Below are 16,150 nucleotides of genomic sequence, written 5' to 3'. Positions count from 1 at the left end.
CTGGGTGGATACTCAACCACTGAACCACACCGGTGGGACCACAGAGCTGTACTTTCAGATCACCCACCCTGCCTTTGGCTTTCCTTTCTTTAGAATGGCTCTGTTCCATTCTGCACAGTGCTACCAGAATGATTTGCACAGAACATTTAGATGAGCAAGTTATATCTCTGCTCTGAGATTTCAGTGGCTCCATAATGCATGCAGAAGTCAAGCCCAAAACCTGTCAGAGCTATCAATCCTTCTAGGATATGGTTCCATCCTGGACTCTTACCTCCTATCCCCAGTTTGTTTTTCTAGCTGACTTGGGCAACGTGTTCTTAACTGGATTCTGCTTATGTTCTTCCTTCTGGAGTGCTCCGGTCAGTGTTCCTCAGAGGCTCGGCTCGGGCTGTTTCTCATCGAAGCCCTTCAGAGTTCATCTGTTTCTTTGGGACTTAGTTTGTAGGGCTGTTTGACACAGAGCACATTTTGCCTTATATTTCCCTAAGTATTGTCTAAGAGATGCTTGAGGTTAAAAGAATGGCCAGAGGTTTGAGAGATTCCAAGTACATAGAGCTGCCATCCACACTGTCTTTGCCACTTGTGTAAGGCATAGCAGGAAGCATATCAAAAGCACAGGAAGGAAAAAAAGTGGCTTAATTTAGTTTATTCCAGTGTTTCTGAAACTTATTTATCATAGAATTTTTTTTTTCATATATCATGTGAACATCCAATGCACAACACTTTGGAAAAATACTGCCTTTCACTGGATTTCTTGTAGGCATGTCTTCTAAACAGATTGAAAGCTCTTTGAAGGCACCCACTGGGCTGTGTTCATTTTTCCTGCCTCAGCACCTGGTAGATATTTAATGTTTACTGAGTGAAATCACATTGCTAGATTAAGAGATGCTCTTTCTTTGGAAGCTTGCAGTATAAATATTATAAAGAAAAGCTGCTTTGCTACATCTTGTAGTTGCACATACATAGTAGGTACTCAGTAAATGCTGAAGAATGCTGACTAAGTGCTGAGCATCTTTAACGGGATGTAGTTAAGGTATTTTTTTAGAAATATGGTGCTAGATAAATTGGTGCTAGGTGGTGGTGAAAGTACAAACACTACAGTACACAATCTTTTTTTTTGTTAATCATTGAGAGAAAGAGAGGGAAAGAAAGAAAGAAACATCAATGTGAAAGAGACACACATCAATTGGTTGCCCCCCACATGTACCCCAACAGGGGCCAGGGATTGAACCTGCAACCGAGGCCAGGGCCAAAACATGACATTTTAAAATAAAGATTCCTATTGGACTCAAAATGCCAATTGACTCACCGATGGAATCCACCTACAACTTGTGATGAATACACTTGCATACATTAAGCTGCATGGTCATGCAGAGTCTCTCTCAGCTAAAGGAGGTTCAATCTTAGTAATTTTTGTTAAAACTAATAAACCAGCAACCACCACCACCACCACCACCACCACAACAACAACAAAAATCTCAGGCTGGTAGTAATGCTATGTTCATAGAGCTGCCTTTCTTCTGAAAATTCAGTTTTTACTGGGTATGTCTGTACAGGCATGTTATTACGCGCACACATAAACATTTATAAGCACAATTTACATGGGCATGAATATTCACCATCTCCTTTCTTTTAGTTCTGACACAAGCTGCTTCCTGGAATTGGCAAGGTTTAGCTCATTGGACAGAATGGAATTTAACCCTTTTCTCTTGGGCTCCTGAACCTACTCTGTGCAGTGTCTTCCCAGAATGGGGAATGGGAAGAATTTTATCTTCAGGAGAGTGATTTGCATTTTTATGGGGGAATCATTCCATTGGGGAATGACCAGAATTCCAAAAATGTCCTTCAAATTCTGTTTAAATTCTTGTATTTCTCTCTCCTGCTTTCCCCGTAGGCTCCAACCAGGAATGGAGACACCGTTGGATGTTTTGTCAAGGGCAGCGTCTCTGGTGCATGCTGATGATGAAAAACGTAAGTGAGGCATCTCTTTTGTGTGCTTTTTTACTGTGCCCCCTCGCCTCCTGCTGTAGACTCACATGTTTCTCTACTTGGCTTCCTGGCTATATGCTGTTAATTTTGGTTGTTTTCCTTAGAGATAACAGCTTGGTATTTTTAATTTCATTTTCAAGTGCCAGAACATGTCTTTTAAATGTTGTCTTTGGATGATGCTACAGCCTGAGCAGTTTACTCCAGAAAGTCCTTTTCCTTCCCAGCTTCCTCCAGTGGGGCTGGAATGGGAAGACACTCCCTGCGTGTCTCAAGGTTTAGATAAATATGTGTTGGTTGATAGACAAATGGACCATCGGAGAACTAGAGATGGGAAAAAACCCTCCAAGGTCATTCCTGTCATTGGAAGTGGGCAGCACATATCCTAATGAAAAACAGTTGTGAACATTCCTTTCCCATAGCTGAGAGAGAGCAAAATATTTGGGGGGGTGGGGGGCTTTTCTTAATGTGGTTTGGGAGGACCAAAAGGAGAATGAACATTGACATTGGAAGATTATTCCATAATGTGTCAAAGTGATTTCCCTGCTCATCCTAAGGTATATTTATTTCTAAATGTTCTGCTCAAAGTTAAAATTGCTTGCTGAACAATATTTGCAAGAATAACTGTTTTATGTGAGAACAGGGTTGAGTATTCTTTTCTTAAGCATTAAAAAAAAACACAAATAAAAATATATTAAGGTTGGACATTATTTTGCATTTTAAGATCTGAAAGATGAGCTGTTTTCCAGTTTAGTTGCTAATGAGTTAGTTGGCAGCCAGACGTAAATATCCTTGAAAATGTAGGGTCTGCCTTTTTAGTAGCTGTTAAGATTTTTATTTTCCTAAGCCTCAGTCTCCTCCTTAGTCACATGATATAATACCTACTTGCAAAGTGTTTGTGAGGATTAAATGGGCTGTTGTGTAGATAGTGCTTATCTTAGCTCTCAACTCCTAAGGGCTGGGGATTGCCTTGCCTTTTCCCTCTTGGTGCCTTGTTGCTCTCTAATAGGACTTACTCTAATACTCTATCTCACTGTATTATTTGTTTGTCTGCCTCCTCCCCATCCCCTCAAGATTATCAATGGACTAGTGATTGGATGAGATAACCATTTAGGTGTTTCTTGGATTTTTCCCCCCTAACCTCAATTTATGTAATTTATATTTATTTAGTGTTGATTGTTGGGAGGATATAACTACCCAATGGTATAATTATTCCTTCCTAAGAAAATTGAAGCTCTGGGATATGCTAAGTGTCATTCCCAAGCACACTGTGCTAGGGAGAGGCAGCTCAGGTTGTAGGCTTTTATCGAAACAACAGAAACTCCTTTATACCTCTTAAGATTGCAATAAATGCTACTGACTTGAATAGTTAGTTACAAACTTTGTTAAACACTACTTATAGATAATTCGGAGGTTTTTACAGAAGATAGTATTTTGAGTTTCTGTTTTATAATTATAGCCCATGTTTCATTAGGATTATTAAAAGAAAAGTACTGTTTATACAAATGAAAAATAGGAGGAATGACCTCAGGGTGGCCCTTTGTACCTTTAGTGTAGAGAATATGTTTCTTCTCTTTTTCTGTTACCTTCTCAGGTTCTCTCCTACAGCCCGGCTTCAGGAGTACTGTGTTCCGATGGGAGGCCTGGGCAGTTTCTCAGTGAGCAGCAGTTGAGTGATTATGTGTAAGGGGCTTATCATGATGGACAAGGGCAGTCCCTGCCTTCATGAAACTTAAGGACTTAGTGGGCATAGACTCCTATGGTTGTAAAACGTGTATTCAGAAGTGGGAGACTGAATATACTTCGTGATTTAGATGCAGGACCTCCTTGGAGCCCACAGTTTGGGAGAACCATTTGCATAGAAGCAGAAGATACTTAGCCTGCCAGGAGAGAGGAGAATTCTTACTTTCCTCCTTTGTTGAACACAGCCCTTAGTGATTTGTCCAGTAAGGATATATAGTTGGCTCTCTGTATCTGCAGGTTCTTCATCTGCAGATACAACCGCCACAGATGGCAAATATTTGGAGGAAATGTTAACTTGTAGTTAGGCTTACGATGGTTGAGTCTCTACTGAGCATACACAGATTTTCTTTCTTTCTTTGTCATTAGTTTCTAAGCAATGCTTAGAATAACTTCTGTTTAGATAGCATTCAATAATCTAGATATATTTAAAGTATACGAGAGGATGTGTGGAGGATATAGGCAAATAATATTCCATTTTACATAAGGAACTTAAGCATCAAATTTTGGGATCCACAGAGGTCCTTGAACCAATCTCCCATGGGTGCTAGGGACAACTATCTATATCACATGTGTCAAACACAAGGCCCGCGGGCCAAATTCGTCCCGCCAGGCCTTGCAATGTGGCCCACACCGCGCTGTCATCACTGCACTCCGCTGCGTTTCCATCACAATGACAGTTTATGACTGTTCAGTAAACCATTCGGCCCGCGATTTAGGCTGGATTTTAGATTTTGGCCCCTTCTCTGATTGAGTTCGACACCCCTAATCTATATAAATAGAAAGCATAAGTGACCATTACGGCAGAATGACAGATCAGCTGGTCACTGTGTTGCACACTGACCACCAGGGGGCAGATGCTCAATGCTGCCCCTTGGTGGTCAGTGCACTCCCACAGGGGGAACTCCGCTCAGCACTGCTACCTCCTTCAGGGGATATCTGACTGCTGGTTTAGGCAGGCGGACATCCCCCAAGGGGTCCTGGGCTGCGAGAGGGGACACCCCCTTCCCAAGCGCATGAATTTTGTGCACCGGGCCTCTAGTCTCTCTCTCTCTCTCTCTATAAAAGCCTGAATGACCAGTTGACTGATCACTATGACATGCACTGACCACCAGGGGACAGATGCTGAATGCACAGGATCGGGCTCCCACCTGTCTGGATCGGGCCTGTGGGAATCGGGCCAAAACCAATTATCCGACATTCTCTGAGGGGTCCTGGATTGCAAGAGGGCTCAGGCCAGGCTGAGGGATCTCACCAGTGCACGAATCTGTGCACTGGGCCAATGGTACACATATAATAGGCTAGACTTTATTCTGGAATATTCTTCTTTGGACTCCACTGATTCCAGATTGGTTTAGAAAGGCTTGGCATAATCCAGGAACCCCTTTCTTTCTTTCTTTAAAAAAAAAAAAAAAAAAAAAAAAAAAAAAAATATATATATATATATATATATATATATATATATATATATATATATATTTGATTTTTTTACAGAGAGGAAGGGAGAGAGATAGAGAGTTAGAAACATTGATCAGCTGCCTCTTGCATGCCCCCCACTGGGGATGTGCCTGCAACCAAGGTATGTGCCCTTAACTGGAATCGAACCTGGGACCTTTCAGTCCTCAGGTCGACGCTCTATCCACTGAGCCAAACCGATTTTGGCATGGAACCCCTTTCAATGGTTTCAGCTTTTTGGAATAATTTTTTGCATCTAAAGAAGAAGAAAGTTCCAAGATGTCTGTACTCATTAATTTGTAGGCAACATTTTTGTCTTTGCTTTTTTTTTTTTTTTTTTAAATATATTTTATTGATTTTTTACAGAGAGGAAGGGAGAGGGATAGAGTTAGAAACATCGATGAAAGAGAGACATCGATCAGCTGCCTCCTGCACACCCCCAACTGGGGATGTGCCCGCAACCAAGGTACATGCCCTTGACCGGAATTGAACCCAGGACCTTTCAGTCCGCAGACCAACGCTCTATCCATTGAGCCAAACCGGTTTCGGCGTAGGCAACATTTTTGAGTAACATTTTAAACTTTTACTATGGGGCTGTATGCAGCACTCGTAAGAGTGCAGAACTCTAAAATCAGGCATTCATTGTATTTTCTATTAGTAGTAATTAAGTATGTGAAAAACTCATGTAATTTATAGGCAAAGTTGAGCTTTAAGCTCAGTCTTTCGGGTACATTTCGTAAGACCTATTTGGGCTTGTTCAGCCTGATTGAGCTTTCTCTACAGCAGATTAAGTCTCTTTTAGCTTTTGTTATAAATTGCTCTTACACTTAACATTCTCCTCAACACTTTAAAAAAGAAGTCTTGTATATGTAATCTGATTTGGGTGTCTGATTCCAAACAGAAAAATGTTCTCCTATTTGAGATCAGCTTCCCAACTCATGTAGGTGACCTAAATGACTCTTTTTTTTTTCTTTCTTTTTTTTCTTTTGCTCATGGAGAACTGAAAACTTGGGCATTTTTGAAGATGTTATTGTTTTAGCATTTTGAAGAGAACAGTACCTTAATAGGACTCAAGTATATAATACCTGAGAACCTTAAGCTTCATTATGTCTACTGGTGGAGAATACAAGACATATCTCAATAGCACACTGTAGACCTAAAGTCAGTGGTGAAATGGAGGTTTTGTAGTAACACAATAGTCACTTATCTGGATGGCCTAGAAGGAATAAATTTACTTAAAATAATCATCCCACGGCTCATGAGACATCGATTCAATCAGCACCCAGGGTAATCCTGGAAGGCACTTAATGAAAATGCAGTGTGAGGCGGCCAGTTTTCCTTGTGCTTGAGGAATCTCTCCTTTCAGTGATCATTAATGCTGGAAGACCCCAGCCCTTTTCTTCCAACTCTAGTTTTTAATAGTCACAATTGGACAGAATTTGTGGACAGGACGCTTATGCTCTGATGTTTAAAACTGCACCTTGTGCGTCTTTAGCATGACCCTTCATTTTATTGTGATGTTGACAGAATGTGCTTTTTTGTTTTTTGTTTTCTTCTTTTTGGTGCAGATTTTGTTCTTGTATCTTCTGGGCATAAGATCCTTCTTGGATCTGCTGACTTGCACTCTTAGATTAGAATAATTTTAAGAGAGAGCACCATGGGAAGGAAAGTCTCTTTAAAATGCTGCCTATGTGTTCGTAATTATTTGGACTCTTTCCCGCTTGGTATTGAAGATTTTAATGGAGGGGATAGTACTTTTGATCTGGTCTAATGAATGAGGATGCATACGATCAGAAAAAGCTGGACAAAATGGGTATGAGGGATGTGGAGGGGACAGGAGGAGAAGGCGGCTTTTGCAGGTGCTGTGGCTGCATCTGTTTCTAGAAATTTGCTCCCTCCTCATTTGGTGAAGATGTGTCAGAGCTGGCTAATTGATGAAGCATAAAAAAACCATATTCCTTCTGAGTAAAGCATTCCTGAGAGTGCGGGCTTTTACGATCATGGGGACGGATGCCCAGATGTGTGGAATATTTTCATGTCTTGGTCTATTAACGGTAATGTAATGATCAATTTCACTCACATACTGTTTCCTCAGATTGATTTCTTTCATCCAAGACCACGATGACTTTGTCAGCCTCTGCATAAAGGAAAGCAGTTGCTGGGTGCCCAGGTTAGGGTGATTTAACCAGCACTTTCCTTTGAGCTGGGCCTGCCTTTTTGCTCTTTCCTCCTCTCCCCTCCTTTTCCCTCTCTTGCCTCTACTCTTGGCATCTGATATTGTGGCTTTCAAACATTTTTTGACCATGGCACAGAATAAAAAAGCATTTACATTGTGACCCTTGTACTCGGTGACATCACTGGTACAAAGGCTTCATGAAACAATACTTACCCTGACTTTGCACAGTGTCTTTTGAATTGCCTGTTTTGTTCTCGCATTCCACTTTATTTAAATAAAAGTTGGGTCATGACTCATTAAGTGAATATTTAGGATCTACTATGATTTCAGACCTGCAGTTGAAAAACATGATTTGGTTTCATCTCCTTTGCTGGATAAACTTACTTCTGGCTCCTCCCTTAATGTATTGGAAAGTTTTGACTGACACGTGGGCCAGTGAACCAGAGTATTAGACATGATGGAATTATGGGTGACTAGACAGGAATGACATCATTATATTGTTCTCTTTCAAGAGCACTCGTGGGCACAGCAATTGTTAGTGTACATGACTACTCCACTAGGGGCAGTTTCTCTCTATTCTAAGCCTATGTTGTTCTTGATTTCTAGAGTGAGTGCCCCTGAAAATGCTCACTCCCCTTTGGTTGAACCTGTGTAGCTCCTTCTTGTGCTGACACCAGGGTTCCATCGGGACTGCTGGTAGATGCAGACTGAGAGGACACCAAGTATGATCCTTTGTAGACTAATTTGGTTATTGCATTTGTGTTTTAGTCCCTCATATCCTAGATGGCTGAGAAGGGTACCATGCATTTCCACCATGACAACCACTCAGGTAGCAGTGATTCTCAAAGAGAGGAAGAAGGGATATTTGTAAGCATTCTGACGATACCTTCCCAGGTGATAAATCCCAGATGAGAGCCACCGGTTTAATAGTATTCTTAGAGGAGTTCTGGATGATCTGTATTTTTAAGAAGGAGGGTCTAGATCCTTCTATGAGGTGCTGTAATTCTTTGGCTATTATATGTCCTTTAACCAGATTCACCAGTGGCTTATGTCTCATTTCCTTTATCATATTCTCTCTCTGTGTACACATTCAGACACAGACACACACACAACACACACACACATACACAGCAGGTCCTCGAATAATTCTGTTTTATTCAACCTCATTTTGTTATAATGTTGATGAGATAGATGCATAGCAACTTAACTTATATCAGTTAGTCTGTGTAAAATTGATTTGTTATACATTTTTTTCACTTAAACTCATAGAACCTATTTATGATGTTAATTGAGGACTTAGTGTATACAGACACACAGAAGTATTTTTCTTGAAACATTTGAGAGTAAATGTGAGATATGCCTCTTTAACCCTAAATATTTAAATATGTATTTCCTACAAATGAGAATATTCTTTTGTAATCACAGTATGATTATATTCACTAAAATGTTACCCTATATAATAAAGATATAGTATGCAAATTGACCATCACACCCTCGCACAAGATGGCCGGCAGGGGAGGGCAGTTGGGGGAGAACAGACCAACATGGGAGGGCAGTTAGGGGCAACTAGGCCATCAGGGGAGGGCAGTTGGGGGCGACCAGGCCTACAGGGAAGGGAGGACAGTTGGGGGGTATCAGGCCTGCAGGGAAGAGCAGTTGGGGACAATCAGACTGGCAGTCAATCAGACTGGCAGGGGAGTGGTTAGGGGGTGATCAGGCTGGCAGGCAGAAGCGGTTAGGAGCAATCAGGCAGGCAGGCAGGCAGGCAGGCGAGCAGTTGGGAGCCAGTAGCCCCAGATTGGTAGAGGGATGACCAACTGCCGGTTTACGCTCGATCCTGGATTAGGCCTGTGGGATCAGGCCTAAACCTGCAGTTGGACATCCCCTGAGGGGTCCCAGATTGGAGAGGGTGGAAGCTGGGCTGAGGGGATCTCCCCCATTCCCCAGTGCATGAATTTCGTGCACCAGGCCTCTAGTGTGTGTGTGTGTGTGTGTGTGTGTGTGTGTGTGTGTGTGTATTATATATATATATATATATATATATATATATATATATATATATATATATAAACTGAGCATAAAATATTTTTAAAAAATATATATTTTACTGATTTTTTACAGAGAGGAAAAGAGAGGGATAGAGTTAGAAACATCGATGAGAGAGAATCATCGATCAGCTGCCTCTTGCACCCCCCCCACTGGGGATGGGCCCGCAACCAAGGTACATGCCCTAGACTGGAATCGAACCCGGGACCTTTTGGTCTGCAGGCCGATGCTCTGTCCACTGAGCCAAACCGGTTCCGGCTGAGCATAAAATCTTTATGCTTATAGTGCCTTTACAACTTCATAACCATAATATGAGTTTATGGTTTAATACAGTCAATAAAACTATGATACAATAGATGATGATCTGTACTCTGCACCTCTAGTATGAAGGACCCACTGCCACTGGACCACGACTGATTCTCTAATGTCATTGTACCTGTACTGCCAAGGGTCCTTTGACACGATTTCCTCACCACTTTTATCTTGTGAACTCTTATAAATATTATATTGTATAGATTATGTGACTTAAGTTAGTTGGCTTTCTCTTAGTACAAATGCCTCAATTTCATATGGGTTTGTTTCTGTCCTTTTCTCACTAGACCAGGAGAAAAATGCAAACACAGTCATCAAAATCATGCGCCAATGCTTGTTCATATACTAGGTGTGTGACTCAGAATACACTTATGTCAGATTTTTAAAAAAAGATTCTCATTGAAATAATACAAGTAAAAATTTCTCACAGATCCCTGAATATTTATTTGTCTGTGGGCTTTAAGGATTGTGTACTGTCTCACTTAGTTCTCACAATAGCCCTATTCTGTAGGCATTATAATTAGTCCCCCTTTATTGATAAGGTTTACAACTAATTTGCTTAAGGATATCCTGACTCTGAAATTGCTCTACACATATGCCTTCTCTGATAGAAGTCATTGAAGGATTGACTGCTGATTTAAAATGCAAATAAAAGGAAAAATAAAAAAACACTGTATATATACTACCTCCACTAATAAGTCAGGAAAAAGGTTTTCATTTGGAAAAGGTTTCCCAGTCAGTAAAACAAGCATTTTCAAAGTATCTATCTCTAACCAGCCAAAAGTTTGATGGGCAGGAGTCCACATTCAGGAACTACCATGACTCTGCCTCCCATGTATGTTTTTTATTTATTTATTTATTTATTTATTTATTTATTTATTTAAATTTATATATTTTATTGATTTTTAACAGAGAGGAAGGGAGAGAGATAGAGAGCTAGAAACTTCGATGAGAGAGAAACAACGGCCAGCTGCCTCTTGCACACCCCCTACCGGGGATGTGCCCGCAACCAATGTACATGCCCTTGACCAGAATCGAACCCGGGACCCTTCAGTCTGCAGACCGGCGCTCTTCCACTGAGCCTGCCACAAACCTCTTTATATTGAGCTTTTATTTCCAGTAAGTATATCTCAGTTAAAGAGAGGATCTTGTTTCCCATGTCGGGCTGCTTCACCCAGTAACGATCCCTCATTACCAAAGTGTTTAAGTAGAGACTAGAGGACCACTGTCCAGAGGCATTGTGGAGGGAAGTTAAAGTTAGGTGGTGGCTGAACTTGATGGTCTAAGACTCTGTGAACCTTTATTAGACCCTGGACTTGTTCAAGGCAAGGGTTCCGTTTGTTCCATATTGCTTTATATTCCAAGAATGTAACATTTGCTGCAAATGATCAGCCTTTAATAAATATCTCTTGGTAATAAAGTAACCCCTGAAGTGAAGGGTTCATCTCTAAGGAATAATTTATTTAGCACTAGCAAAAATGACTTAGTGTAATTACCGCTATTGCTATAAAAATAATGTACACATTTAAAGGAGTACTGTTTTCCACTTGTTAATTCTTCATAGATTATAAGACATTTTATTTGGTGGTTATAACAAGAATCTTTGTGGTAGGCTGAATTGGGGTTGGGTAATCAGAAAAAAATTTAAGCTTGAAGAAATTAAATGACTAATTCAAGGTTAAAATGTAAAAAAAAAAAAAAGTTGAGGTGTCCCGCCCCCCACTCTACAGTGCCCTCATGTGCAATCACATGTTATGATCATCAGAATAGCAATTAATAAACGAGTGTCAGATGTTGGTAGGTAGTGCAGAGTCCACCAAGGTAGGAAATCAGAAAATCTTAAGGAGTTACCTTTTCTGACTCCATGTTTCCAAGCCTACTTTTGATTTTCAAAGTAAGGACTGAATTTGCTGCCCTTTTTCTAAAGGTTGGAGTCACTAACATTATGCTTTGTGTTTTCAGTTATTTCCCTTTGTGTGCAATGACGTAAAAATATTTCTCAGTAGTAAAAAGCCTTCATAAAACATAAGGTGGGATCGTATGTGTTTATTTAAGACACTGTAGGTGTGGTCAGCTGTTTTAATTAAAGTTTGCCTACCAGGGTAGTCACCTAGCATTTAATCAGGAAGTTACCCCTCAGAGATAGCTACTACAAATGTCTGTGCTATTTTTATAGTTTTATATCAGATCAAATTAGCATAATAAATGTTAGCAATAGATTGCTACTGGTGAAAATATTGGCTTGTTATAATTAGCATAATGGATGTTATGCTAATAGATTTCCACCAAATAGCTCTTTAGACACTTGAAGATGATTTATTAGGTTTCCTTTAAACGAATATTACTCCATCTTTAGAAATCCATGCTTGCTTTTAATACACATAAAAATGCTATGGGCGATTTTAATGTCCTTTGCAATTTAGTTTAAAATATTAGAGTCAAGCCCGTCTGGTGTGGCACAGTGATCAAGCATCAACCTATGAACCAGGAGGTCACCATTCAATTCCCGGTCAGGGCACATGCCTGGGTTGTGGGCTCCACCCCCATTGTGGGTTGTGCAGGAGGCAGCCGATCAATGATTCTCATCATTGATGTTTCTCTTTCTCCCTCTCCGTCTCTCTTCTTTTTCTGAAATACAATATATCTGAGTCAAGAATCCTTGGATGAAGTTCTTCCTTTTTTTATGTGATGCATATCTTTGAGGATGGCCCCTTTTCCTCCCAGCATGTTTCTCTCAGTTCTCTCTCGCTCTCGCTGCATCTTAAGAATCACTGCCCTAATGAGTTTCGTGTCCAGATGTCCCCAGTACAAGCAACCATTCTTTGTTGGCCGTGTCTCCAAAATCATGTGAAGTGCTGTCTTTTCCACCCATCTGGCTCATCAGTATCCCTCCTGTAAAGTGCGCGCAGTCCTTACACATTGGTTTTTGTAGGTGGTCAAATTTAGTATAATGTATCTAGGATTACAACTGACCTTGATTATGTCTAAGAGTTCATGGGAGTGAAGGGGGTAGGGCAGACTGCTGACAAGTGCAGGAAGCAGTCAAGTGTGGGACTGTAGGGAGCAGTGGGAACCCTGGAGAGCAGGTCTCTGCTCTTTTACAAGAGGCCGCCACCACCCACTGTGGCCACTGTTGTGTCAGAGAAGGCTCACGAGAGCTGACCCTCTGGGTCTCTTCCCAACTCTGGACTTCATGTCGGGAACTTGAAACCAGTCACTGTGAGAGTATTCATAAGATGGCAAAAGCTACAGATCAGGGCTTTACCATTTAATTTACAGGCATTCCTTGCTTTCTGTGCCTCACTTTATTGTGCTTCACAGATGTTGCATCTTTTACAAATTGGAGGCAAGGCCCTCCACCAGCAAAAAGATGAATCGCCCTATGGAAACGGCAGTATCTTTGAGGCATGCTGTACTATGTCACTGGTCCAGCTGACTGGTTTTACGTGGGGATGTGGGGCTGGATTTGTCAAGTACTCGGATCAAACAAATTGAAACCTGGATTTTCATGTAAAATTTTTAGATTTAAAAATTTTCATGTGAGCAAAACAGCACTGTAGTTCTCTTGCCAAGATTTGAGCTGTAAGTATTATCTAGAATGTGCTTTCTAGTATAGCCTCAATATTTCTGTAATGCAATCTTGTAATAAAACAAAAAGAAAATAACAGTAGATTTTTTTTTAAAGCAACCCACATCAGCTTCTCTCCTCTCCCCTACTGTAGATGTGAATTCCTACAGCAATTCTTTAAGAGCTGAAAAAGGTGATATTTAGCATTAAACCATCTTCGAATACCTATCATCTTTTTAAAAAATATATTTTTATTTATTTCAGAGAGGAAGGGAGAGGGAGCGAGAGATAGAAACATCAGTGATGAGAGAAAGCCATTGATTGGCTGCCTCCTGCACACCCCACACTGGGGATGGAGCCAGCAACCCAGGTATGTGCCCTTGGCCGGAACCGAACCTGGGACCTTTCAGTCTTCAGGCTGATGCTCTATCCATTGAGTCAAACAGGCTAGGGCAGTGGTAGGCAAACTCATTAGTCAACAGGGCTAAATATCAACGGTACAATGATTGAAATTTCTTTTGAGAGCCAAATTGTTTAAACTTAAACTTTTTCTAACACCACTTCTTCAAAATAGACTTGCCCAGGCCATGGTATTTTGTGGAAGAGCTACACTCAAGGTGCCAAAGAGCCTCATGTGGCTTGAGAGCTGCAGCTTGCTGACCACGGGGCTAGACCAGAGAGAAATCTGTTTTGTTCATCAGTAAGCAAAGGGTGAGAAGAATGAATCTTCATTTTCTTAGGCAAAGTGTGGGTATTTAGAATAAAATAGTTTAAATTACAAAGGAATGTTGCACTTAGAATTCAGAGGGACAAACTGTATTTTTGGAGCAAAATGAAAGTCCAAACAAGTGCTTCTAGCTTTCCTCCTACCCAAAATTCTTTAAAATAGCCCAACGTAGAAGTTTTAAAAAGCTGCAAACCTTGCTGGAATACTAGAAAAGGTGCCTGTCTTCAGTAGACCAAGAGTTAGGAGGAATTTCTGGGAAACTGAAAACAGATGGGATTAAATTGACAAAATGAAAACAAAAAGAAAAAGAAAAAAAACATAACCCAAAACACAGGTGCAAAGGAAAACAAAATTAAAAGCAGAGCTCACAGAGACTACCAACTACCAACAGGAAGGGGCCCTGGAGCAACATTCAGGAAATTAAAGTATTCCATTTATAACAATGACCCCCTCTGGCAGGGAACTCAGTCTGTGCTTTCCAGAAAGCGAACATCTGCCTCGGGAACATTCTTCATGGGAACATTCTTCATGTGCGTTTAGGGATCTGAGAGAGCCACGGAGTGGAGTTCGAGATCACTCTGGGTACCACCAACCGAAAATGTTCTGGGAGAGAGAGCAGCAGGCAATTTCTACTAAAGTTCTTTGCCGTTAGAGCAAGCAGGTCCAACTCATGGCCCATACCTTGTTTATTAGATCCGTGTTAGCCCTGGGTTTGACACGCTTGCACTCTAGAGGAAAGACTTCATTTATGTTTGTGCACTTTTCTTCCAACCTGCATTCTTGCTTGCTCCCCACACATGCCCTTAAGCAAAGCCCATCACTGTACACCACCTATAATATTACATATAACTGTATTGGGCCCTTCCTAAAGAGAGTCCTAATCCTAGAGACAGGAAGCATGCATTAGTTGCCCTTAATTACTGACCCAGTCTTTTATTCTTAAATACGAATGAAGATCAGAGGAGGATCATCAGACCATTGAGGAAAACAGGATAAAAGAAAAGACCCAGAGTAATCAGAGTTTGGGGAAGGTATAATAGAAACTATAAACACGTTAACCAATCTTTTCTAAGAGATTTGCGAGAGTGAATATCCTATATCATAAAAGCGTAGTATGCAAATTGTCCCCTCCACCGAGAGTTGTTTGGGAGTTTGTTTGACCAGGGAGTGGGACTGGCCAGGGAAAGGGAGGGAGGCCCCAGCTGGCAGCTGCTAGGGACCATACCAGTGCACTAATTTTGTTCACTGGGCCTCTAGTATTAAATGAAAGTAGCCTGCTATGAGAAAAAGATCAAGTAAACAACAAACTGCTTAAAAAGTTTAAAATATGATCATTGAACTTAAAAGATTAACGAGGTTGGCTTGAGAATCAAATGAATATGATTAAAGATAAACTGAGTGATCTGGAAGAAAGGCAACAAAGTTTTGTACCTACACTGGGAAATTAGGTTAATAGAGATCAGCTCCAGGATCATAAATATCCATCATCAGATAGAAGTTTTTGTGGGATAGGGCAGTGGTTGGCAAACTTTCTAATTCCTTCTGAAAGGGTAATATCACCATGATACTAAAATTGGACAAGGAAAGTAGACATTGTATGTATATATTATAAACCAGTTTACTTATAACATAGACATGAAAACCCCATGTTAAATATTAAAAAAACCCAGCCTGGTAGTATATTAAAAGAGTAACATATCACATGTCCAAGTCAGTCATTTACATCACAAGGATGCAAGGATGGTTCAATAATAGTACCTCTTATGTAATAAATTATTTATATGCCTTTAATAGATTAAAAGAAGAAAAATCCATATAGGATTCATGACAGAAGGCCAAAAGTATTTTATGAAATTCAGCATCTATTTATGATAAAAACTCTTAGCATGATAGGAATTAAAAGAAACTTTCTAAAATTGATAAAAATTATCTGCTAGGAACCTATGATGAATATGTTTAATGGTGAAACAATTTAAGTCAGGAGTAAGACAACTGAAATAGCATTGTACCTGAGGTTCTAGGCTAGTGAAGTTTGAACAAGATGTAAAAACTGAAAGGAGATATGCAAAACTATAATTTTTAGATGTTTGTAATAGTCTATCAGAAAATCTTAATAAATGGGGTAGGGGAAGCTACTAGA

The 16,150-nt window shown here is 40.4% G+C and overlaps 1 protein-coding gene across 6 annotated transcripts in view; it reads left to right on the top strand.

Moving 5' to 3' along the window:
* The window catches only part of VGLL4 (vestigial like family member 4), a 149,397-nt gene that overhangs the window by 14,659 nt on the left and 118,588 nt on the right, over nucleotides 1-16,150 (top strand). For all 6 annotated transcript variants that reach the window (XM_045579183.1, XM_045579185.1, XM_045579184.1 and 3 more), the window contains exon 2: nucleotides 1,895-1,971. In XM_045579183.1, the coding sequence (XP_045435139.1) occupies nucleotides 1,908-1,971 (64 nt within the window). In that variant the 5' untranslated portion in view covers nucleotides 1,895-1,907. The remainder of the gene's footprint in view (nucleotides 1-1,894; nucleotides 1,972-16,150) is intronic.

This window comes from Pipistrellus kuhlii, unplaced genomic scaffold (genome assembly GCF_014108245.1).
Source record: "Pipistrellus kuhlii isolate mPipKuh1 unplaced genomic scaffold, mPipKuh1.p scaffold_m20_p_11, whole genome shotgun sequence".
NCBI lineage: Eukaryota > Metazoa > Chordata > Mammalia > Chiroptera > Vespertilionidae > Pipistrellus > Pipistrellus kuhlii.
Note: the sequence above shows the minus strand (reverse complement) of the source record. Positions and strands in the feature narration are given on the sequence as shown.